The sequence below is a fragment of the Diuraphis noxia genome, unplaced genomic scaffold (genome assembly GCF_037042655.1).
Source record: "Diuraphis noxia isolate RWA-SAM2 unplaced genomic scaffold, SU_Dnox_SAM2 contig0001, whole genome shotgun sequence".
Taxonomy (NCBI): Eukaryota; Metazoa; Arthropoda; class Insecta; order Hemiptera; family Aphididae; genus Diuraphis; species Diuraphis noxia.
The window spans coordinates 81,541,074-81,568,152 of NW_028301711.1; the positions used below are offsets into that span (position 1 = coordinate 81,541,074).

Genomic DNA, 27,079 nt, shown 5'->3' on the forward strand with positions numbered 1-27,079 from the left:
ATGGAGGGAATTCAAAGGTATTTTAAAAAGTGGCAAGACCGTTGGGAGCATTGTATTGAAGTTAAAGGACAATATTTTGAAGGTGATCCATTTAAATAGTCATTATCGCACCGCTATATATACAGTGATCCTGGAGTGTTCTAGATTTTTCTCTTTCTGTAAAGAATGTTTGAGAACCTTCGCGCGTATATGCATTTTGTGTTGCCTATCCGCTATGAAGATTCTCGACCATTCCATGATCGCTACATTACTCCCCCCTAAGTACACGGAGTGTTTACAATTTATTGATTATTTAATTTTATGTTATATAATTACTAGTTAAATATTTATAAAAATATACTTTTCGTCCTGATCGTGTTGTTTTTGATTGACCGTCCTGAGTTGGATTGGCTGGCTGAATTGTGTCTGTGTCACGCCTAAGTACTTTATTCTCCATGTAAGCTAGTTTGAGTCTATAAATTGATGTTGTTTTTGTAGTGCCGTTGATTTGAAGATCGAATGTCTTAAGTCTTCTTTTTAGCACTTTGAACGGTCCTTCGTATGTAGCTTTGGTCTTAAAGCATCGATTCGTTGATATACATGGGTACACGTTTCTAAGTCTTTTGGTATGTGGGTGCGATTTGATGATGATTTATGGTGGTATACTATTGGAGCTATTTTGGAAATTTGTGATTGAAGTTGTTTTATGAAATCTGTTGTCTCTGGTAGGTGTTTAGTTCCTTAAAAGAATTGTCCCGGTAGTATTAGTGTTTGACCGTAGACTAGTTCAGCTGGAGATGCTCTCAAGTCTTCTTTAAGCGTTGTACGTAAACCTAATAAAATAAGAGGTAGTTTTTTAGACCAATGAGTGCTACCTTTGCATATTATAGCGGCTTCCGGTGTTCTATGTACTCTTTCTATCATTCCGTTGGCTTGTGCATGATACGGTGATGAACGTATTTTTTGAAAGCCTAATATCTTTGATAACTGTTTGTATAATGTTGACTCAAATTGTCTACCCTGATCAGTCGTTACTCTGTGGGGTACTCCAAATCTTGCAATCCAGTGTTACACATGATGTTGCGGTTATGTCTTGCATGGAATCTATCAATTATGGTCAATATGTATTTATAACTTTTAGATGGGGGCAATGGACCGACTATATCAATATTTATATGTTCGAAACGACCATTTGGGGGATTATAATTGCCAATTGGGCTGACTGTGTGTCTGTATATTTTTGATTTCTGACATTTTTCATATGATATTACCCATGTCATTATGTCTTTTTTCATTGATTTCCATACGAATTGTGGTTTGATTAGGCTAAGAGTTCCCTTTATTCCAAGATGAGATAAGTTGTGTATTGCTGAAAACACTTTTCTTTGTTGTGATGGTGGAACGATTGGTCGTATTTTGCCAGTGCTTGTGTCGCATCTGATTTTTCGGCCTCGTTCTATTTCCATGTCTTGAATTTTTAGATTGGTGTCAGTTAATGTGTAGTTTTCGTCTTGCACGTTGGCTATCTCTTCTATTAGGTTTATTGGATCTGATGTACTTGATATGCTTTCGATTCTGGAAAGGAAGTCCGCGGTAATGTTACTCGATCCGGCAACGTGTTGTATGTTAGTACTTAATTGTGATATAAATGAAAGTTTTCGTTGTTATCGTTCCGACGCTTTTTCTGGTTTTTGTTGAAAGACATGAATTAAAGGTTGTGGTCTGTATAAATTGTAAATTCTGCCTTCTAAGTGAATGAAATATTTGCAGCTATCGTATATAGCAAGTAATTCTCTATCATACGTCGAGTAGCGTTGCTCGGAAGTTGTTAGCTTACGACTATGAAATCCCAGTGGAAGCGTTTGATTGTTAACTACTTGGTGTAGGACTCCACCGATTGCTCTGTTGCTGGCATCTGTAGTAAGCGTTAATTTGGCTGATTCACGTGGGTGTGCTAAATATGTTGATTTTTCTAGTAGTTCTATACATTTATATGAAATGCTTCCTTTGCTTCCAATGTCCAATGTATAATTCGGGTGTCGTTTTTCTTATTTTCTGGGATTATCTCATTTAGGTGTTGTTTACGCAATCCGTCGTTAAACTCGTACCGCTATCGGTACCAGGCGACTTTGCCTGCCGACTAAACTTGCGTATTCCCCTTCCCGCCCGACGTGTTATCTGGCTGGATATTTGCATGTTGTGCCGGCGAGCCGGTGTGTCTACTACCAGTTGCCCTGTCTCGCTTGTCATCGGACGTCGCTGCTTTGACGTCCGTGGGGACCTTTTGGGTATCGCCTATCGTGCGAATTTAAACTGTGCTGGTCTATATCCGATTTACGAATTGTTTCGTATTGTATGGTAACTCGTCAAACGTAACCATTCAATAATTACTGTGACGCGCGCGTTGTTCGTATTTGTATTATTGTAACGCACCGCGTACACGTTACGTAAGTTCGAGGTCGTCCAGCAGCCGCCGCCGCCGCCGAGCTATTTCCATACTATTATACTATCGGTCTACACCGCCGTTCAGCTGGTCACCTATATTTATCACGCCGTCGCCGCCGCCGCCGCCGTACCATAACAACATCATCGCCGTCACATAGAGATAAGTCCTCCCCGTACTATTATCATATATTATATCACTTTACATTATTATTATGAATTGTATCATTTTGCGTCGTGTGTAAGTAGTTGACCTAGAGACGTCTATGGTCGATTGCATTTAAATTATTATTAGCATCTGACGTAAATTGCTCACTTGTTTAATAGGTACACAATTTATTCTATTATTCTATACCTACCGATTTGCATTACTTTATTATTGTTCTCCTGATAACGCGAGTACGCCGTGTCAACTGCTTCGGTAAGAACACGACGGGCGACAACAGATGTAGTTGATGATGCGCAAGTTGTGATATAAAACGTTTATAAAAATTAATCATACCGAGAAATCGCAGTAAATCTTCTATTTGTTTGGGTATAGGCATTTCTCTTATACTTTTAACTTTTTTTGGGTCCGGTATAGTTTCTTCTTTTGAAATTTGATGCCCCAAAAAAGTTATCAATTATTGTCCAAGACTGCATTTCTCTAAGTTGATCTTAATACCATGTTGAGCAAGAATTTCTAATACAACACTTAGATATTCTTTATGTTGTTTTTTGGACTCTGAAAAAATTAATATGTCGTCTATGTATGCTACTGTAAAAGGCAAGTCCCGGATGATTTCATTTATGAACCTTTGGAACGTTTGTGAGCTGTTTCTTAGCCCATAGGGCATTTTTAAAAATTCAAAGCTGCCAAACGGTGTTATTATTGCGGTCTTTGATATATCTTCTTCAGCCATTCTTATTTGATTGAAAGCCTTTTCCAGGTCCAGTCTTGAGAAAATAGTTTTGTTATTAAGTTGGATATTAACATCATGAATATGTGGTAAGGGATATCGATCTGGGACAGTTACTCTGTTAAGTGCTCTATAGTCCCCACAAGGTCTCCACTGACCATTTGGTTTTTTTACCATGAATAGTGGGCTGCTCCAAGGGGAGTTTGACGGGCGACAGACTCCTGCTTGACACATACTTTTGAATTCCTGCTTAGCTATTTGTAATTTTTCTGGTGATAGTCTTTGGGCTTTGGCTGCTATTGGAAGTCCGGTTGTTTGAATGAAATTGACAGTAGAATGCTTTGAGTCATGTTGATGTGTTTGGTTGGTGAGTTCAATATAATTTTTTAGTATATCTGAATATTTCGAGTTATGTTTGATTAGTGATATACCCTGTATATGGTCGTTTGTCTTGAGAGAGGTAGCCAATGGTGTTGTAAGATGTGTAACGCCGTCTTCAAGAAGTTGTTTGCGTTTAAGGTTGATTTGTAAATTGAAATGTGTTAAGAAGTCTGCTCCTAGAATACAACGCGTTACAATTGCTATTATGAATGTGTAACGAAATTGTCTGCGAAGTCCTAGATCTAAAACCATTGTTCGGTCTTCATATGTCTTTATAGTTTGATTGTTTGCCGTATAAAGTACACGAGTTGAAATGTTGGCTTATCTGTTTTATTTGGTTTCACTATTGAAACTTCAGCTCCGCTGTCGACTAAAAATTGTTGATTGGTTTTTTTGTCCATGACTTCTAAACAGCAAGAGCCCCTCCGTGTCTCAATTGTAGGCATGAAGGGCGTTTCTAGTTTTCCGTATTGTCTGATGGCTTTTGTGAGGTCCACTTACATGGTTTAAGACATTTTTTGTGATTTACCACGAAATTTATAGTGGAAGTAGCATAGTGGTCCATTTGAATTTAAACGAGATCGCGATTTTGAGCGTGAGTGACTCCGTGTTTCATTTCTTGTGAAAGTTCGTCCTCGCTGTAATTGTAATTGCTTGATTTGCTGTTGGAGGTCAGCTATTTTGTCTTATATGTTATTTGGTTTGTATTGATCTTGTATTTGATTCACTGTGTTTAGAGAGACGTCTACTACTCGATCGGCCATTTCCGCTAGTTCGTCAACTGTAGCTGTTTTTGGAGCTACTGCTAGTAGTATTTGGGCTTGATTAGGTAGGCGTTGTAACCACATTTGTTTTAATAAGTGAGGAGGACAATTGTTTTCGGCTAATGATTTAATTTTTGACAACATAAATGAAGGTTTTTCGTTGCCTAACGAAATTCCAGAAATTAATTCGCGAAATTTTTCTTCTTCAGTCCTGCCATATGTGTTGATAAGCCTATCTTTTAAATTTTGATAAGCGTTATCGGTATCATCTATGTTTAGAATGTCACTTACTTTTCCAATTATGTCTTAATTAAGAATATGGTCGAATTTGGTTTGAGACTTACTTACATGTGCTAGTCGAAATTGAGCTTCAGCTCTTTTAAACCATGCAGCTGGATCACATTTTCAAAATAGTGGTAACTTGCTGGTGCTGCTGCAATGGTTGGAAAGATAAAAGGTGTAATAACTAGAATTAAAGAGGTAGCTCCAAAATGTAGTAACACCCATTGTGTTTTACATTGCCATGCGTTGGCAACCAAGAAACTTTCGACAGATTTTAAATCAGCACTAGATGTCGCTGTTCAGTGCGTGAACTTTATAAAATCACGCCCCTTAAAAACAAGGCTGTTCAAGAAGCTCTGTGAGGAAATGGGGAGTGACCATTAGAATCTTCTTTTACATACAGAAATCAGGTGGTTGTCCAGGGGCACAAAGTTTTAACAAGACTTTTTGAATTGCGGGATGAAGTAAAAATTTCCTTAAAGGAGCATACAAAAACAAATCTTTATGAATGGTTTCATGAAGAACATTTTCTAATAAAACTAGCATACCTCTCTGATATTTTCAATAAGTTAAACAAAACGAACTTGAGTTTACAAGGAAAAGAAACTTCGATCTTTCAAGCCAATGATAAGATTAAAGCTCTCATTGGAAAGTTGGACTTTTGAGTCGAATGTGTACAAGAAAATGATTTTTCATGTTTCTCCAACCTGAATAAATTCTTATATGAAAATGAAAGCTCAGTGACGCCGATAAATGCAGAAAAAATAAAAGACCATTTAATTAGTTTAAAATCTGGATTACTTTCCTACTTTCCAAGATTAAATAAAGATTCTGATAATTTGTGGGTACAAAATCCATTTTCAATTCAGACAAAGCCAAAAGTACTTTCATCAAATGAATACGAAAGTTTGCTTGAAATAAAATCTTCTTCTGAATTGAAAATTAAGTTCGAGTCACTTAAAATTGAGGAGTTCTGGATTGCCATGGAAAGTGATTACGAACAATTATCCATAAAAGCTGTCACCATTTTATTGCCATTTCCAACTTCCTACTTATGTGAAACTCTCAGGAATAACTCCAGATTAAAAAAAAGTTATGAAGCGAACTATGCATAGATTCCAATCTTCTCATTGAATCAATCTTAGAGGTAATGACAAACAAATAATAAATTTAGGCTTTTGTATAATATGCATTAAAAATATTGTAATAGTTATAAACAAAATAAAATGTTTGAAATCGTCTTTCCTTAGTTGTTTTTTTTTTTTATATTAATGACATTCTTGTGCCGGAAGTGTCCGACAACCCACTCATTTAAGTATACAAAACATATGTATGCATTACTATTATAGAAAAAATATGGGGGTTCCACAAAACGTTCAAACTCCTACAAAGGTTCCGCGAGTAAAAGAAGTTGGGAAACGCTGATCTATGGTATTAAACATTTTTATTGAGATTTTATGGTTTTTTGTTTTTTGTTATAATAACGCTATTTCTATGCAGTTATGCCTCCCAAAAAAAGATCGATATGTAGTTCAAATAAGAAATTAGTAATTCGTTATTAGGTACCAATTTTAAAAATTGTTTCACCTTTAAAAAACTAAAAATGCGAGGAAATATTGTGATTGAACATATATTTAGTCCTGAATTTATTTATATAAGGTTGTATATAAAAGTCACTGCACTGAAGCGCACGTACTGGACTTTCCATAAACCATAGACTTTCCTAAGAGTACATTAAAAATGTCAATAGCACAAAGCATATCAATACTAAAACATAGTCAGGGTCAGCCGGTTCAACAAGACAAGACAAAAAAACATGCACATAAAAGCGTTAAAACAGTGTTATGAACGCACTTAGGTGTTCAGTCACAAATAATATAGTCACAACACAAATTGAAAAGAACTAAATTAACTTTATTGGATGTCATAATAACGGCAGATGCTTCTAAATAAGTATGATTAATATAAAATGTTCCGAATGTTATGTGAGGTTCTGACAATCATAAGGCTCTGATTCTAAACCAAGACTGACTCGCTTGTGTTATACACAGCGAGTCGTTGCTCCGTCCGGCCGAAAGGGTTTGCTCAGCACATTCCGTTTTGGCTGGAGGTGGTGTACAATATCACTAATAACATTTATTCTACATATAATAAGTAGCCAGGGGTTCTTAGCATTCACAACAACAGGACGTGGCAATTAAAAGGCTCGGATGAATGTCGAAACTGCGATCTCTTGACAAATTATGAGGATGTGATATAAAATGCAAGTTACAATATGGGACAATACATGTGTTGCAATTGCAGGCTGAAAACAACAACGCACTGTAAAGCAATACCATCAAAACAAGTCTGCGTCTGATCCAACGTGAAACAAAAAAGAAATAAAGTAATGTATGCAGAGTGAAAACGACGGCATCCAAAATACTAGCTTTGTTCAACAAGGGGCCAACATAGTCAAGGAGGTCTTGCTACAACAATCATCTAATTAGTAAATAAAATTAAATTACTATAATTTTTTTGTCACTTAAAAACTATTGGAAATTTGTTTGATATTAGAAAATATGCTTTTAAATAATTTATAGAAAATATTTATCAATAATAAATTATAAACTTGAAATCTAGAATGCAATATATAGCTTAATATCAGTCTAAATATTTTACTCAAACTGATATTGACCAAAATTAGTGTAGGTACCTAGTAACCATAAGTTTATTTATTTATGATTTATAAATACTTTTTTCAACGTTTAATTAAACCATATATTAAGTTAATAATTGATCTTGAAAGTTAAGTGAATTTTTATTTACCATCAGCAATATAATTTATCACATAAAATGGCTCAAGTAAAAGAATGTATACAAAAAGCATACGAAGTACAAACAAAAATTATTTTTTAACTAATAACATGTTATAGTGTTAAATTATAAATAATATTTTGGTAATAATCAATGATATTTTAGTGTTCGAAAGTACGTGACACCGTCGTTCCAAAAAGCTGTTTACTCAAACCTTTCAAGCATAATTGCAGATGTAAAAGTATCACAACTTGCAAAGCATTAAAGGTATTATAAAAGGTGTTATAAAAGCAAATTTTTAATTTTATTTTTCATAATTACATTTTTTCATAATTTATTGATGTTGTCATTAAAGTCTTCATGGTAAACCATGTTTCTGTATTCATCATGTATACGTGTTTATTATATTCTTATCTTCATTTTTTTGATATTGATATGGAAATTTCTGCGGATATGCCATAAATCATATTAATTATTAATTATTTTAAATAATTTTAACTGTTCAACATTTTTGTTTTATTATTCGACGCTTCAAACAAGTGTTGAAATAGGGAACAAATTTTAAATGTATAAGTTTGAGTAGGAGAGATGATGATATTAGATTAGAAGAAGGTGATATTTTCTCATGCTTACGATCATATCCAACCATTAATTAATAATTATTTTTTTGTGTATCCAACTAACCTAATTTACATTTTATTCCAGTATAGGAAAGGCACATAAAGAACTTTCAGAGTATAAAAAGGTGAAATTATTTATGTAAGTTGTATGAATCCTAACATCAATTCCTGACAAAAGATATTTATTTGTCTGTATTCTTACTAAATACCATATCTAAATATATCAAAAATAACTATCTAGATTAGATATAGATTTTATAAATTTAGTAAAGCGATTCATACTTTACTTATCGTGTATTGTGATGTATTTTATAAAGTAAATGTACATTTAAAATAAATATGTACTCCATGTATTATTATGATAACATTAAAAAATAATTGAGAATTTTATTCAGTAATGTTTAGTTAGTATTAATTTATAATTTATTTTTAGTTGTATAAATATAAATTTTATTTTAAAGTATTTATAGGTTTATCCTAGTATTATATGTGTGATATTAAGCTTATGTATTTTTACATATATGGTTTATTTTTAGAATGAATATAAATACGTGCAACCATGTCGACCGGATCTGTGTATACCAGCCTCGGTAAGTACCTACATTCTGTATCCATAAACACGCTCACATTTTTATAAAAATTGTGACACTGACCATATATTATGTTCAAGTAGTACCATCTACGTACAGTCTAGTGAATGAATATGAAATAGCACATGTAAAATAAAAGATTAGACAATTTAGCCAAATTACATATACAATTGTTTAAATAATATTATAATATATTTCCTTAACTTTTTTGTGTGTCTTTAAAAAAGGAAATAATTGGGCAGTGTACCTATAATATATTTTATAATGATGGGCTAATATATAACATTGTCTGTAATGCATAATAATTGAATATTTCTCAATTTAAATTGTTATATTATATAACACGCAATGTAACGATGTAAAATATGGATATACGTCAATAGATAGCGCGACAATTGATAGCGGTCGATTGATAGCGCGTAAATTGATCGCTAGTGACTAAGTTATTACTATTTAGTGACTAACCAAACAATTATTTAAAAACAAATATTATAGTAATGGATATTTTAATACGATATTTATGTTAAAAATAATAATAAAATAAATAAATTAAAAAAATGTATTAAAGTAATAAATATTACAATTCACAATATAGTATACAAAATATACAATATAATATAGATTTTGACGATATAATGAATATTATAACACGATATTTATGTTAAAAATAATAATTAAATTAAAAAAAATGTATTATAGTAATAAATATTAATAATAATGACTATAATAAGATTATACCTGTAGCTGGAAATTATGTGCTATACCTCTGAGATAATCTTCAATTGTTCTATTGTCATAATCTAAACAAATTTTTTTAATTTTAGCACTCCGATCTTTATACATTTTTTTTTTATGGTGGTTCCATCCCTGCAACATATTGCTCTATTTTCATTCTGTTTACTTGCTCCTCTTTTTATAACGCATTTATAAACTTCCATATTGTTGGGTGCAAGGAGGAGTTTAACATTGCAGAAAAACAATTGTGCCACCCTTCTACGGAATTATTTGTTCGGGGTAAATCAGCAGACACCAAAGAAAAGCAATTCCATATATTTATTGGGAAATTAGGTTCTCTTCTCTTTTTATTTCTGTGTAAGCGACAAATCCAATTGCCCTCGAAATAATCTATTAATGGCATCAATGTCTCTTCATTTTGAATATAAAAATCTGTTTCTAAAAGTTTCTCAAATGCATCAACAACTTTATTTGTTGGTACATACGACAAATCTGGTAACATTCGTATGTATGTATAATGCAAATCTGAATTTTCCCTATATTTTTTTGTAATCCAGCTTCTTGAACGTGACGCCATACACATCGTGATAAATGAAAAAACATCCATTTATAGATGCATTTGGAAACTTATATTTGACAGCATTCATTGCCACCTTTTCAAAGTCCATCATTATATTAAGTGGGTTTAGATTAGGTATTAATGATTTTAAAGCTTGAAACATTAATTTATATGTATTTTCCTTTTTATCGTGTAGTAAAATATGAACACAAGGAATAACATTTGAATAATAAACAGCGTGAATAGTATAAACTTATTGAAATATTTGAGGAGCACATGTGAATGTTCCGTCACAAAACCAATTTTCACAGTTAACCATTAATTGGAGGTTCCGTTTTGTAGAGAATATTAGAATTCGATTTGTCTCAGATTTGTTATCAAATTGTAAAAATTGCTCACCATTCGTTGTTTTCGTGAATTGGTCTGGAATTTCAAAACTAAAATTTTGAGGATTTATTGGAGCTCCTCTTGTATATTTTGTATACTATATCGTGACTTGTAATATTTATTACTATAATACATTTTTTTAATTAATTTATTTTATTATTATTTTTAACATAAATATCGTATTATAATATCCATTATTATAATATTTTTTTTTAAATAATTGTTTGGTTATTGAATTCTATACGGCGCTACAAATTGTCCTACTATGAATAGTCGCTCGCAATCAATTTACGCGCTATCAATTGACCGCTATCAATTGTCACGCTATCAATTGTCCGCTATCTATTGACGGGACACCGTAAAATATACGAATGTGATACCATAGACATAATATAGATGGACTGCGCGTTCCTCCCCCTCGCCATCAATAAATTCAGCCTAAATAACAAGACCAGAGAAGGTAAAATAGCACGGATAAAACATTTTTACTGTTTTTATTCCAAGGTATTATTTTGTGTAAATAAAAGTGATAACTGATAAGACAATAGAAATGTAAAATATATACCTTAATTATTTAAATATTTATTATTTATTTTTTTAAGAATCAAAAAAAATTTAAAGGCATGTACGATGCTTGTATTTTTTTAATTGTGTTAGTCCATATCACAGCAACTTGTTCATTACTCGGAAATCTTAAAAACATAATATGTCAAATAGTTAAATGTATTAAAAATATAAAGGTTATTAAACTTCGATAATTTTTTAACTTACTTATGCATAATATGAACATCATCCTTACCAATGTTTCTACAGCTTTTAATAAAACATACATTTACCATGTTACCACTGTTTTACAAAATATCAACAACCAAAACTAATAAACTAATAAAACTTGAATTAATAATATAAAATATTATGCTTAATGGTATGTTTTATGTATTCTATGATATAATATTATAACAGATAATAATATTCATACATTTAATATAGATTATGATCTATATTATGTCTATGATAATATTACGCTATTATAACTGAAATCGAACCATAATCGATACCATAATGTGTTAAAATTAAGAATCATACTGACGTTAACTACTCTAGTACACTAGGACATATAGCCAAATTTATAAATGATACTAAGATTTTACTTATATTCAACTTTGCTAAGTAAATATTTTTCACTAACTCACAAGTGGTATTTATAAAGTGTACTAAGTTATTTCTTAGCTAAAATTTTTCTAAGCATATTTCAAGTAAAAATATTTCTTAAAAGCAAAATGTTCGTGAGATTATATATAATTTTATTATTTTTTTTGTTATCAAGTATCAACATACCTAATTAATATTATATTGCCATAGATTAGCTGTCTTATCTGCGATAATAATATCAAATATTTCTAATACGATTTCTTATTAATTACATTAGTTGCTTTTGTAATTAATTTAGTGATTTAATGTTTGAATGTTCGTTACATCTTGCTATATGTATTAAAAGTTGTTTAAGTAATTAGTAAGTAGTCTATAAAAATGAATTCTGATAGCAACTCATTAAAAAATCAAAAGCTTTTATTCATGAAGAAATAGAGTAACTCCAAGATTTGGTTTTAAAAAACCAAGATGTTTTATTGAAAAAAAGTTATTCTTATACAGTAGCTACAAAGCAAAAAATATGGAAGAAAATCGAAGTGGAGTTTAATGCTCAAGCACTGTTTACAAATGTACTGTACCTAATTAAAATTAATTTTAAGTTTGATATGTTAATATTTTATTTTCAATATGTTGATTAAATTTTATTTATTTAGCGTACATATTTCATATCAAACTTATATGTATTACATTAATTTATATAAAAAAGCGGGTAAGTCGTGTATGTTGATCTGCTGTACAGTAGGTTACAAGTGGGTTACTGTAATGGTTGGAATTAAATTTGAATCCAATGATATTATATCATTGTATACAAAAAACGATTCTGAGCGAAGACGGTTTATCTGTCTAGGATATATTATAGATTATTAAAAATTTTCAAATCTTAGATTTAAAAAGAAAAATTTTTATGAATTTTTAGTTTGAAATAATTTGCGAATTTTCGTGATTTTTACATATGTTGTCAAAATTCAAACTTTGAATGCTTGTAAAAAAAAAATTGTGTTTACACATTTCTTTTATTTTTCAATTTCTATTGTAAAAATATATGATGAGCCTTCTATTAAATTTTAAAATCTTAGATATTAAAGAAAAATTTTTTATGAATTTCTAGCATAAAATAATTTACGAATTTTCGTGATTTTTACATAATATGTTGTCAAAATTCAAACTTTGAATGCTTATAAAAAAAAATTGTGATTATGTATTTCTTTTATTTTTCATCTGCTATTGTAAAAATATGTTAGGAGATTTGTATTAAATTTTCAAATCTTAGAATTATAAAGAAAAACTTTTATGAATTTCTATCTATTTGAACATTGCCGTAATTTTTACGTATTTAGTCAAAATTTGAACTTTAAATGCTTATAAAAAAAATCGTGCCTATGAATTTTTAATATTTTTTAACTGAAATTGTTACAATGTGTTAGAAGCTTTGTATTAAATTTTCAAGCTTTTCTACCGAACAAATAAATTTTTATCGATATTTAGATATTTATAGAAAAAAAAATTAAAAAAGTTGATAAATTAAAATGTCAGTAAACAGCTCAAAACAAATCTAAATATTTTGAAAATTTTATCAAATATATAAAATGCCTATATAAACATTCAGTCAAAATTTCAAGTATCTGCGGTAATTTGTTTTAGAGTTACACCAAAATAAGGAAATCGCTAAAAGTGAAAATCCAATGTTGTAAAAATTTCAATTTCAAATGCTCATAAAAATGTAATTTGAATTTCCGGTGGAATTTTTATTTGTGATAAAGATTGAAAAACTTGTAAGGAATCTTGTATTAAATTTTTAAATCTTAGATTTAGGATAATATAATTTGTGAATTTTCGTGATTTTTACGTATTTTGTCAAAATTCAAACTTTGAATGCTTATAAAAAAAATTGTGACAATGAATTTATTTTATTTTTCAACTGCTATTGTAACAATGTGTTAAGAGCCTTGTATTAAATTTTCAAGCATTTCTGGTAAACAAATAAATTTTTATCGATATTAATTTAAAAAAAACTAATAATGATCGAAAATTTCAAATGCCTATGAATAGTTCAACTTCACAATAGTTCAAATTTTTTAAAAATTGCATGGTGGATAGAATATACTTATATAAACATTCGGTGAAAATTTCATGTATCTATGGTCATTTGTTTTAAAGTTACATCAAAAACCAAAATCGATTTTGTTGAAAAATGAGTGTGCGTAAAATTTTCCGTTTTTCCCTTAATTTTTAGTTTGTTTTTCTCGATTATTCAGAAAAGTATTAAGAAATTTTTACTTTTGACCCCCCCCAAAATACCAACTAGATTCACTTTCTGATCTAACGAGGTACTGAAGTCAAAAATCGAAGCATTTTTACTGCCTCAAAACGTGATGACGTACACAAAAAAAAAAAAAAAAACACACATCATGGTAAAATCAATACATTCATAGCTCCGCTCAGAATCTAAAAATCTTGTTGAAAAAAAAGTAGTCAATTTAATAAAAACCCAAGTACAACAATTTACTTATGAAATAATGATTTCTATTGGTTTAGATGATTTTACAATTAAAAAAGTCAGTTATTTGGAGTCAGAATCTGCACTGCGAATAAAGAGATTAAATAATTTAATAAAACAAGAGACTGAGTTATTCGAGTTAGAAAAAAAAGAAAAACATCTTATAATAAAATTAGTAGAGAAGCAAATTGAAAAAATGGAGTATGACATGAATAAAATTAATTAGCATATTAATACTGAATACTGATTTTAATTTTCCATTTTTATAATTATTATTTTTCATTTTTTTAAAAGGTTCAAAGTAGTTCCTAATTTATCTATATTATTATTTGTTATTTTTATTACATTTTATTTTTTAATTTATAATACAAAACTATTGGTAAAAGAACCAATTATTCTTGAAAATAAGTTAATTATTTTTATTACAGAGTTTTATAATTTATTACATTATAGGTAATTGTTTTTATTTTTATTTTGTTGTATTTAATTAAATTATATTTATGTGAAATTCCTTACTATAAATGCAATTTTTATTTTTAATACATTTTCGATTGTTATACTTATTAGTTACTTAAAAATAAAATACAAAATAGTTCCTAATAAATGCTGTGTTATTGTTATTTTTATTTATAATTATGATCTGTTTATTTTATAATTCTATATTCTATACAAGAGGTTACCAACTGACGGGCCGCGATCCGGATACGGACCTCGAGCACTTTTTTTACGGACCACGAGCGCGTTTTCATTTTACGTTGATTAAGTTCATACGTGCCATAGATTTACTGATTTCAAAAAATCAAGTATCAAGTTCATCAAAATCCTACCATCTCTAAAAGAAAACGCCGTAATAGTAATGGATAATGCCTCATACCATTCTGTAAAAAAATCGATTTCCGACCATGGCTTGGAATAAACAAGAAATTAAAGATTGGTTAGAAAATGAAGGTCATATAGCTCAGCCAGAATTACTTAAATCTCAACTTTTAGAACTCGCTAACCAGTTTAAACCGCTGAGTGACACATATGTGATTGATGAAATAGCAAAAGAAAATAATAAAATAGTCTTACGGTTGCCTCCTTACCACTGTGAGCGAAACCCTATCGAGCTCGCGTGGTCTTGGATAAAACATTATGTACGTATGCACAATACGACATTTAAATTACAAGATGTACATAATTTATTAAAAGATGCTGTGGAACACGTAACGAGCGAAATGTGGACAAATTTTATTGGCCACGCAATCAAAGAAGAGGACAAATTATTGAGAGTTGATCATCTGTCTGACAAAGTTTTTGACGCGGAAACAGGAGAACATACACTAACAATTACAGGCGACACCACTTCAGATTCCGACGATGAAAACATTTAAATTATTTATTTATGTATATTTTCTATTTTAAATTAAGTGTGACAAATATTTTATGGTAGTTTTAATAATAAAAAAATAATAGTCAAAAAAAATTGTACTTATTTCATAAAAAATACTCATATACTGATATTATATTATATTATAAAGGCTGGTCGCGGTAATATTAGTGATAAGTTACTTGAGCCGCTGTATACACAGTGAGCGGACGCCACATGGTGGGAGGTAATTAGCCTCTGGACGTCGGAGCTAATTCATTTAAATGTGCGTGGCGGTCGCACTCTCTCGTGGCACGGAGTATAGTTCAAATTTTTACGAAATCTGTCAAAAATGCGAAAATTTGCAAGTAATTTTGAAGATGAAAAATCATAAATTTTTTGTGTTTATAACTAAGGATTAAAAATAAAACCCTAAGTTTTCCTTCAAGTAGCTATAGAGAAAATTTGAAGCGTCATTATAGGAAAAATTTTAAGTGCGTTTGAATTTTAAATTTTTACGAAATAGTGTAACGATAACGATTTATACTGAAACGATTTTAAATATTTGTAACTATTCAAAAAGTATAAGTCGTAGATACTTAGATTGGCATTTTCTTTACATTATTTAATTTTCAAAATATTTTGACTTTTTTTGAGATATTTATAGACGACTAAAATTTTCAATTTGTCTGAACGTTTTTTTTTTTTTGAAGTGTCGATAAAATTTTTATGGGCCTATCAAAATACTTGAAAATGTAATACAAAGTTCCTCATAAGTTATTCTTATAGTTAATAAAAAATTATAAAAATACATAGACACATTTTTTTTTTTATTAGCATTTGAAGTTCAAATATTGACAAAAATTCATCAAAACCATGAATTTTTTTTTTTTGTCATTACGTTTTGGGGCAGTAAAAATGCTTCGACTTTTAACTTCAGTACTTTGTTAAATCAGAAAGTGAATCTAGTTGATACATTGGGGGATCAAAAGTAAAAAATTCTTAATATTTTTCTAAATAATCGGGATAAACAAACTAAAAATTAACGGAAAAACAGGAAATTGTACGTACAATCAGTTTTCGACAAAATCGATTTTGATTTTTAATGTAACTTTAAAACGAATGACCATTGATACATGAAATTTTCACCGAATGTTTATACAAGTATATTCTATCCACCATGAAATTTTTAAAAAATGTTGACTTAAGTTGAACTATTTATAGGTATATGCAATTTTCAATCATTATTAGTTAATTTTAAATTAAAATCGATAAAAATTTATTTTTTGGGTAGAAAATCTTGAAAACTTAATACAAGGCTCTTAACATATTATTACAATAACAGTTGAAAAATAAAAGAAATTCATAGTTACATCTTTTTTTATAAGCATTCAAAGTTTGAATTTTGACAAAATACGTAAAAATCACAAATATTCACAAATTATTTTAAGATAGGAATTCATAAAAAGTTTTCTTTTTTAAACTAAGATTTAAAAATTTAATATAAGATTCCTTACAAGTTTTTCAATATTTATCACAAAAAAAATGTCCACCGGAAATGCAAATTAAATTTTTATTAGCATTTGAATTTCAAATATTGACAAAAATTCGTCAAAACCATGAATATTTGCGAATTATTTTGTTGTTCAAAATTCATAATATTGTTTGTATTTTTATCTAAGGCTATAAAATTTTTTACAGTTTATATATACTGTAAAAAGAATTATTAACCAATATGAATAACTGATGGATAATAATTATTTAATATGCATAATATAATAATAACACATGATACTATTAATATTATGTATGTAATATACATCGACGAAGAGTATAAAATATAAAATACGAAAAATGTCGAAATTTACAACCGAGTCGACTTCGTTACGAAATGCATGGATTCATTATAAACTGATGATGATGATGTATTGTTTTTTTTTCCGTTTGATTCAATAAAAATTGCTTTATACTGTTTTAAGTACGTGTTGTTTTGTTCTTGGCTGCTAAATCTTTGTTCAAACTACATATTTTAAGCTCATGTTGACGGTGGATCTTGCTGAAACGTTCGACGACATTATTGTTCATTGACTACGTTAGTATCAAACCACTAGCTCTACTAAAAATATAGGTAAATTGGTGGTTAAACAATTAATGGAGACGAGTAAGGTAGCTTTTCAGTCCTTGGTACGGTAACCTTTATTCACAATAAATCTTCTTCTTCTTCTTCTTCTTCTTGTCTGTAATCGACCATTAAGATCATACATTCAAACAGATATCTTGCCATTTCACTCTATCCAACGCTAAGACCTTCCAATCGGCACTTGGGTCTGTCACTTGTACGTCCTTCCTGACTTGGTCTTCCCATCTTAGTCGAGGTCGTCCCAAGAGTCTCTTTCCTTGGGGAGTCCCACATTGAACCATTCGAATTAGAGTTCCTTCCTTTCTCCATGCATGTCCTGCCCATTGGAGTCTCTTTTTTTTAATTTCTCTAATTATATCAGACATTTGGTACAACTGTTTGAGCTCCTCGTTTTTTCGAATTCTCCATTCCCCTGTGGTCTCATCTATACACGGTCCGAAGATTCGACTTAATATTTTTCTTTCGAATATCAGTAGTCTGTTTTGATCTGATTTCCGTAATGTCCATACTTCACAACCATACATTACCACTGGACGGATGAGGGTGCGATACAGTTGTATCTTGAGGTTCATCGATATCGTCCTCGCCTTTAACAAATTACTTAGACCGTAGTAACACTTATTACCGGATTGGAGTCTTGCTTTTATTTCATTAAGTTCGTCGTTTTTTTGTGTCATTATCGATCCCAGATATTTGAACTCCTGCACTCGCTGAAACTTGTACTGCCCGACTTCTAAAAATGGATGATCATGATCCGCGAGCTCTCTTCTCTGCATGATCATGTATTCAGTTTTTTCAGCATTTATTTCTAAACCTATTCTTTTTGCCGTGTCTAATAGTTTTCCCGTTTGCTCCCTGAGATTTTTCTTATTTTCCGCAAGTAACACTATGTCGTCTGCGTAGGCCAATACTCCTATTATGCAATCTCCCAATCGTACTCCGTTTTCTTCAATCCGACTCTCCCTGATGACCTTAACGCTATATTAAATAGTATGGGTGACATAGCGTCCCCTTGTCTCAAACCAGTCGATACTGGTATCCCTTGTGATACAATATTGCCCACTTTAATTTTGATTTCCGTGTGTAGGATGTTTGCTTTTATCAGATTAATTAATTTCTGGGGCAATTTGAACTGTCTTAGTACATTCAACAGAGATTCTCTATGTATACAATCATAGGCCTTCTTGAAATCAATAAACAGTACATGTACTTCCCTGTCAAACTCCCACATTTTTTGGAAAATTTGTTTCAAAATAAATATCTGAATCTGTGGTAGATCTATTTTGTCTAAACCCTGCTTGATAATCTCCTAAAATATCTTCTGCCCACGGCTTAATTCTGTCGAATATACATTTTTATAGCACTTTATAGGTAACATTTAATAGAGCGATACCTCTATAATTATCACACAACTGCTTATCTCCCTTTTTGTGTATAGGATATATCAGCGCTGTTTGCCATTCCTCCGGAATCACTTCTTTTTCCCAAACTTCTTTTATTAGCCCGGACACATATTCAAGCAAGCCATTTCCCATACTTTTAAGTAACTCTCCGGGGATACTATCTTCTCCGGGTGCCTTATGGTTCTTTAAGTTTCTTATTTGTTCTTAAATTTCCTCCTTACTCGGTGCTAGGCAGATTGTATTATTAGTTTCCATATTCTCAAAGTGGAATAAACTATCTGGTGTATTACAGTTCAACAGCTGCTTGAAATAGTTCGCCCATTTATTTGCTGTCTCTTCTTTAGATGTGATAAGCGTTCCATCATCATTTTTGAGAAATTTCTCCGGCTGCTTATATTTCTTACTTAAGAAGTTAACCTTTTTATATAGGTCTCTTGTATTGTGACTAGTAAAATTCTGTTCTGCCTCCTTAAGTATGTTTTGTAAATATTTTCTTTTTTCACATATTAATATGTTACTCGCTTCCCGTTGTCTCATTTTGAATCTTTCTAACTTCTCCACACTATCAGTGTCGGACAGCCATATATTTCTAGCATTCCTTCTTCTTTCTATGGCTTCTTCGCAAATATCATTAAACCAGGTTTTTTTCTTAGTTTTTTGTTTCCCTATTGTTTTTTCTGCTTCTTCTTGAATAAGTTGTTTTACCGTTTTCCACCTTTGTTCCACTTCTCTGCCTGACTCACTTGCAATCATCCTTCTTAACTTTTCCTCTATACCTTTTTGAAAATTCTCAACTACTCTCACAATAAATACATATTTAAATCTCATAGAAACGTTTATCATTGAAATTCGAATATTCCTACAGATATTACAATAGTTTTTAAATAACACTAATTTATCGACGGCTTTATGAATGTCAGTATGTTCTACTATGGACGCAGTAATCAATATTAATGATGATAGTTAAGTTGGTTTAACTAAATTTGCTTATTAATTTATTATAATTCTAATGACTTGCGCAATTTGTTTGCTTAGTTAAATAAGTAAATTTAATATATTATGTATGTATGTATATTATTTAATACAAATGAAATTTACTGCTGTCAATAAACTGTTCTGTGACTATACTGTATGTCTATATTACATTCATGTACAATTTGTGAATTGGTCAAAAATTAACCATCGATATAGACTACTCATAGAATCTGCCTTAAATAGCTTGATCTGGTTTGATTAAAATAAGTTTATCCAAATTTACATTAATAAAATAAATAAAAAACAATTTATTGATATTACACTACAATTTTAGAAGTAACGATAAATTGTAAATTATTTAATATTAACCTTATACCTAACAATATTTAGCTATGCATATTTTGTATTTAAAATATAGGTACACAACGATTTAGTTTATATACAATTTTTATATTTTATTCTATACCAAAAAAAAAAATTTCAGTTTATTCACATGACTTCAATATTCAAACAGTGTATAAGATCATAAATGAGTACAATATGAACAGAATCATAGATGGAAAAATTGTATAAACACACATCGAATTACATACAAATATACGATATAAGGTTTACTGACACACAATTCATACGAATTTAGTCAGTAAAAAAATGTTTAATGTAGTAATCTTCGCTGAGTTTAAACGGTTTAAATTCTCAAATTTTTCTAGATGCATTCATCTCAATAGGTTTTCCTTGAAGGATAGGCGATATACATTAGAGTATAAGGTTCAATCTCGGCGGCGGTTTAAATAAATTTGTCGCTCACTATGGGTGCTCAGCGCTACTGCACCAGGGAGGGCTTAGGGTTTTGTTATACGTTCATATGATTAGGTTGTCACCAAAACTTTTACATTTTATGATAAAATAAATTCATGTTTGTCTTTTTATTATTTTGTATGGTAAGTATTATTTTTTTTTTTTTTATTAAAAATGACCACACAGAAGTGTTAAAAAATTAATAAAAATAAGTGTCCGTCTATTCGTCTGTCCATATGATTAAATACCTTCTGGTTTATCATGGTAAATACAATCAAATGCGTTCTGTAATGTATATATTGTGACATTGTGTACAGCATCAAGGTAGGTGAGTTTTATTTATCGTTGCGGAACGGATGGCCTACCTGATTAGCTGTAGCATATTTTCTGCAATACGATTTTGTCCAACGAAGTCGGATTACCTACCTTGGTTATTAACTTGAAAATTAATCGATTTTTATTAGAGATGACTCACTTGCTAACTTGAATATCAAATTTTCATTTTTGTACTTACGAAAAAGCACCGAACTTGCGACGAGGGATTGTATTATTAAATTTACGATTTTGTGGACAACGTGAGATTTCTAGACACTCAAACTTGATTTTCAAACAGCTCCGTCTTTGAAAGAGAACTTCGAACTTTAATTCTTATCATAAATCCTAATCTTAATAACCTCCACAAACTTTTGATTTATATGATTTCAACGACATTGTCCCCAAACTCGGTATCCACGGGCCTCCAAGTTTCACTTTGAGATAGTAAAATAATAATAAATAAAGTTAAAAGTAATATCTATTAAATCAAAAATATATAATTTAATTTGTTCACACACACACACAGAGGTATAAATTTGAATGTATTGCAGAAATAAAAATAAAATGTTTAAAATTAAAAAGACGTCTGACGCAACTGAAATGTATTTTACAGCAAACACACCTGAGCGATGCACGATTCGCTGAAGACTCCATCTACAGTCGTTCATTTTATCAACACGACGTCTGTCGTGCTAAGCCTGTCGTACACGCTGACCATATAGTAATGGCCGGTGAATTTCAGGACGAAACGGTTCACAAGGTTTGTTTAGTGTTTCCTTTTGGCTTTTGGTAAAACAAATAAAAAATCCCATTCATTAAAAATCATATTTTTATATAATTATTAACCTACTTGCGTTTAGATTATTCGTAACATTTCACGATTAAAGATTGGCATCTCTGTATTTTTTATAATTTTATACTGGTTTATTTTTAATAAAGAACAATATCTTTTCAAGTCCAGTGTTTGGGATGGGCGCGATACGATTGCGCGCGGTCCTTATCAGCGGTACCTTTTTAAGTGTACGATTGCGCGCGCTATATTATTTTAACTTTTAAGCAACGTTGTCAAATATATAGGACATAGGTCCATGGTAAATCCGTACGATACCATAGTAGATTATAGTAGATTATTTATTACTTATTTTTGCCGATATCAGACAAACTTCCCATCACTAAGAATGAATTGGTTATATTATCAAAAATATTATCTTTATTGTAAATGTCCATACACGTACAAATATATCTATACTATAATCGTGCATGATGTGACTATATCAATTAACTATCAGTTGTGTTCGGTGTTTGAATTGTGTCACAGTGTAAAATGTTGTGTTGATTTTTTAAAAATGGAAAACGAAATTCGACGTATTACATCGGAGAGAGAAATGATTTGTTGCTAGTCAATGGGCACAAATTTAGGTGTATCAGGCAGCGGGCTGATGGATATGTAAGATGGAGGTGCTGTAAAAAACAGTGTACGTCCATAGTGTTATGACGATTGATGATTTAATTATAGAAAATACTAGTGAACATAACCATCCTGTTGATCCGATACAAAAAATTGATCGACAAGTATTGAGAGAAAGTTGCAAGCGAAATTTAATTTACGTAATACATTTGGCAACGTCGCACCCAATTTCACTCGCAATCGTACGCCTTTGAGTAATTAAAACGTTGTCTTTTGTTATTCTGGCACTGCGCGCAATCGTATACCTAAAAAGGTAAAACGCGCGCAATCGTACTCCGCCGTTTGGGATTATCCATTGCTAATTTCGTTATTTAACTACAATAGTTGAGTTACCCTGTACAATGTGCACCGGTTGTACAAAAAATCACACCCAAGGACCATTGTTTGACTGGGACGGGACCAATGCGACTGATAACCACTCAACAACACGATTATTACGGACCATGTGATTCAGAGCGCCGAAAGAACATTATACCGTTAAGCAATCTTATCCTATCGGAATGTCCTATGGCGGGGTTAACCACGACTAACTGTTCGTACCAACCAGTGTGTGCTGGCCCGATGGAGAATTACAAACCTCATGCCTGGTATGTGAGATATACTGGTAGATTTCTAGTTCAGGCGTGAGTGTGTGTGGACAAAACATCATTCCTCAAAACAATATTTCACTTTTTGCCCTAATTTGTACAATTAACATTTTAAAATGCATTGAAATTATTTTTATTAGTTAATTAATAAGATATAATACTATACTATGTATAATAATTACAAAAATAACTATTATTATTAAAGTGATTCAACATTGCTTAAGTTTACACATAACAAACAAGTATATTTTATAATATAATACTATAAGTACTTACAAAACTTAGTTTAATTTTATACATATTATAATCTGCATAGTGTATGATTTAAGCTGAATAAATCTATCTAATAGTAATAACTTAAATACATAGGTAGTAATTTATAAATGTTAACAGCAAAATGCAGCATGTTAATGTTAAGTTTCATAGTAAGGTTAGTCATATTTAGGTTCATTGTCATATTAATAACAATTATAATTTATTTTTATAAAATACTATACTATACATTTTCTAATTAATATGTTCTTATTCCAAGAGTTCAGCTCAAATAAACTAGTTTTATAAATTAATATACTTAAAAGAATACATACAACAATTATGAATCAAATGTTTATTATTTAGGAGAAAAAGGGAAAATTATTTAAATTTGGGCAGAAAAAGATGTTATGTACAACTTTTGTGGGAGTCACAGTGTTTAAACTATTATTTCTCAAAACTAACATCTTGTTTTATTTTTTAAGTTACAACAAGAGGAAGGCCTAATACGTATATATCTAACCCCCTTCCACACATCAACCACATTGAATCCTGACCTAGTGGTTGCCAGAAAATTGGTTAATAGTTTTGTTTCCAATCATTTTAGTATAATGTGTATTATATTGCATTCGTAGTTATACAGTTCCTGAGGAAGGCATGGATATGAATACCGTGCAAAGATGCAGCTACAAACTTGTGGAACCGAAGGAAAAAGAGCCTACTCCGTGGGCAGAAAAGGTGGAATATTGTAAGCCTGAGGACGCAGTAGAATGCTGTACGGTGTACAACTATAGGTAATTTTCTAAAAAATCTGTAATCAGTAAATAAATTACTCATCTTGACCCTCGGCTGACGTCACAGGTATTGGGTTACCAAAATATATAAAAAAAACAGTGTAGCCTCTCACAATATGATATGATAATAACTAATTATTAGTTAACTCCTAATTATAAGTAAATAATAATTTCCATAATGAAATAAACAATAAATTAAATGGAAGTTCTTCATGACGAATCTTCAAAGTTGAACATAAAATATTTAATTTATATTTACCTATACAGTTTAAGTCAATATTACATTACAGATAACTATAGATTGTTAGTATAAAATAAATTTTCCATCCCCAATTTTGTGAAATTGTTACGGTGACTGATGGCCTAAATGAACTGGCCAATTTATAAAACTATAAACTAATTCTTTCTTCTTATAAAATTGTGATATGTTCTTTACTTATAAAATCTCATTTCATTTTTCAATAAAAACATAGCTACAAGGAACCGGGTACGTATATGTTGGACGATGGTTGTGGCAACACACTTGATACTATTGCAGAAAGCAATTTAGGTAAGAAAATATTATAATGAAAGGGCCCATTAACCATATATTGTATACCTATAATATCACACGTCTTTTTTTGGCAGGAAACTGTTGTCCGCCTAGCTGTTTGGCTGATAATGTGGATAATGAATTTAAATCTCGATTCATAAAGGCCCATCAGTTTGATGATTAACCACCACAAAAATGACAGTATTTATAAAAAAAATAATCTATGTACGATTTTTAAAATAACAAAATAAACCTTCTGATAAATTGTTAACAAATTTAATAGCAAGTTAGTTGAAGATTATTTTTCTTATTTGTTAAATTGTTATAGTTGATGTTAAAGTTGAGTTTTAGATAAGCACATAATTAAATATTATACACCTCTAGGTAATATAAAGATTTTATTATACCTACGTTTTGTCCACAGACTATTGGGAACTAAATATTAACATAAACACTAACAAAAAAGGTAATATTCATGTACAAGTATCAAAAAGTTTACCACCCCCCTCATGAGATAAAACAATCGTATTTGCATCAGACGATTCCCAACATTTCAAATCCTCACGCATGCGTCAGAACTAAATTTTCAGACAACATACTTTCTAATCAGTGATTTTTATACCCATTAGAGTTTTGAAACATGAATATTCTCATTAGTCTACCTACCTATATATAACTTGTAATATTCAAAATGTAAGATATTTTAACATGTTTGAATCATTTTATTATGGTTGTCACCATCAAGCTAATTCTTGAAGCCATAGTGATGGTATATCCCTAGAATGAATCTTAAGCTCCAACTGTCTATGTATATGTGCGTAAGATAGGTTGTCAGTACTTCACGCATGCACACTAATAAACAATGTACCAGATTTTACAGTTATTATGGCCATGAGTGTGCCGTACATTATACAGTATGTTAACTAATACGAAATAAATATAGTTATTCTAGTGCGATTATTTTATAATCTTATATATGACTGATAGTCTACCTTATAGCAGGGTCTTAAACAACGTGTAGGTCTCGGAGACCTTCGTTAAATGTAAATTTTTTCACTCCGGTTACGGAGGAGAACAACCCGAGGAAAATAAAATTATCATACAATTATTACAACACGCTTTACTCCTAACCTAAACTAACTTTTCATTTTTCATTCCGTCAGACACCTACATTGGCGCAGTCGGAAAAGGAGTAAGGTAAGTGCTAATTTTAATAAAAAATAATTTTACGTAAATTAAAGTAAATTAGCACATATCGGGTTAAAAGAACCTACAATAGGTGTCCTGATCATACCGGTTCCTAAATAGTTTATTCAAATTATTTTTTGTTATTTTAAATAAAATAATAAGGGCTTATCCAATCTAAGGTGGTAAATTTTGGTAAAATTTGCATAATTTAGCGTAATTACTACTGAGTTAAACTTAGTTTAGGCTATTTATAGATTGGAAAGTACATATCTCTACCAGCGATAGCCAGAGTTACGTAAGTTCGTATCCATCGTAATTTAATTAGATAGATAATAGCAATTAAATTTAATCTCCACAATGGTTAATAAATGCATTAGTGAGTTAAATATTGTCGATATTAACCGGGAATTATCGAAACGTGGTATTGAGACCGGGGGGTCCAAGGCCGATAAACTCCTAGCATTAGAAGAGTATATTAGGGCTAAGGAAAATTTGGATCCAAGATCAGTACGGTTTGGGGAAACTAACGAGGTGTCAGCCCAGGTACCAGAGGATAGTACATCGGAGGTCCAGAACAGTGGTGAAGAGGGCAAGACCGACGGAGATTTGATAAACCACTTCATGGAACAGATGTTAGATAGACTGGAGGGGCTGGAAACAACGGTCAACAAGCAGCAGCTAACAATTGCTACTCTCAGCGAGAGCGTGGAACGCTTAGAGCGGGAGTTAGCCGAAGAAAAGCGTAGGTCGACCGAACGGGTGGCGCAAGCAAGTTGCGCATACTGTGGGGTTTCCCCCAAACCCTCCACCAGTTTTTTGTCCGGAGAAAATCAAAATTGCCCGGGCAAAAATCAAAATCTTCCGGTCAAAACTCAAGGTGTGAGTTTTGAGAGCCATTGGGCGAATATACGGAGAAGATTGGCCGGGGAAAACCCGAGAAATCGGGATGTATCCGGAGTTTCCGTTAACCGGTCCGGAGGGTCCGTTGAAATGTCCGGTGTCTTCGGTGATCTATCCGGAGTGTCCGGCGAAGTGGCCGGTAGAAGTGACGGGGAAGCGTTACGGAGTAGTTTTTCCGGTGGAAAAGTGTTCACTTCGCGGACAGCCTGCTCATTCCTCAAAATGAGTTAAATATGGCCCGTGCGTCGATACCAGAGTTTGCTGGCAAGAGGGAGAAAGACCCGGTGCGGTTTTTG

General features: G+C 31.1%; 1 protein-coding gene and 1 pseudogene across 1 annotated transcript; one reads left to right on the forward strand and one right to left on the reverse strand.

The window, feature by feature from the left end:
• The first annotated feature begins 7,582 nt into the window (after positions 1-7,582).
• On the forward strand, positions 7,583-24,919 carry LOC107165896 (uncharacterized). Its single transcript, XM_015514333.2, has 8 exons — positions 7,583-7,621; positions 7,709-7,810; positions 8,700-8,753; positions 21,676-21,822; positions 22,855-23,117; positions 24,005-24,163; positions 24,637-24,713; positions 24,791-24,919. Exons 1-8 carry the CDS (start codon positions 7,583-7,585, stop codon positions 24,877-24,879), a joined length of 930 nt encoding a protein of 309 aa, XP_015369819.2. The 3' UTR covers positions 24,880-24,919.
• LOC149062033 (uncharacterized) lies at positions 9,486-10,366 on the reverse strand (annotated as a pseudogene).
• Positions 24,920-27,079: the final 2,160 nt, after the last annotated feature.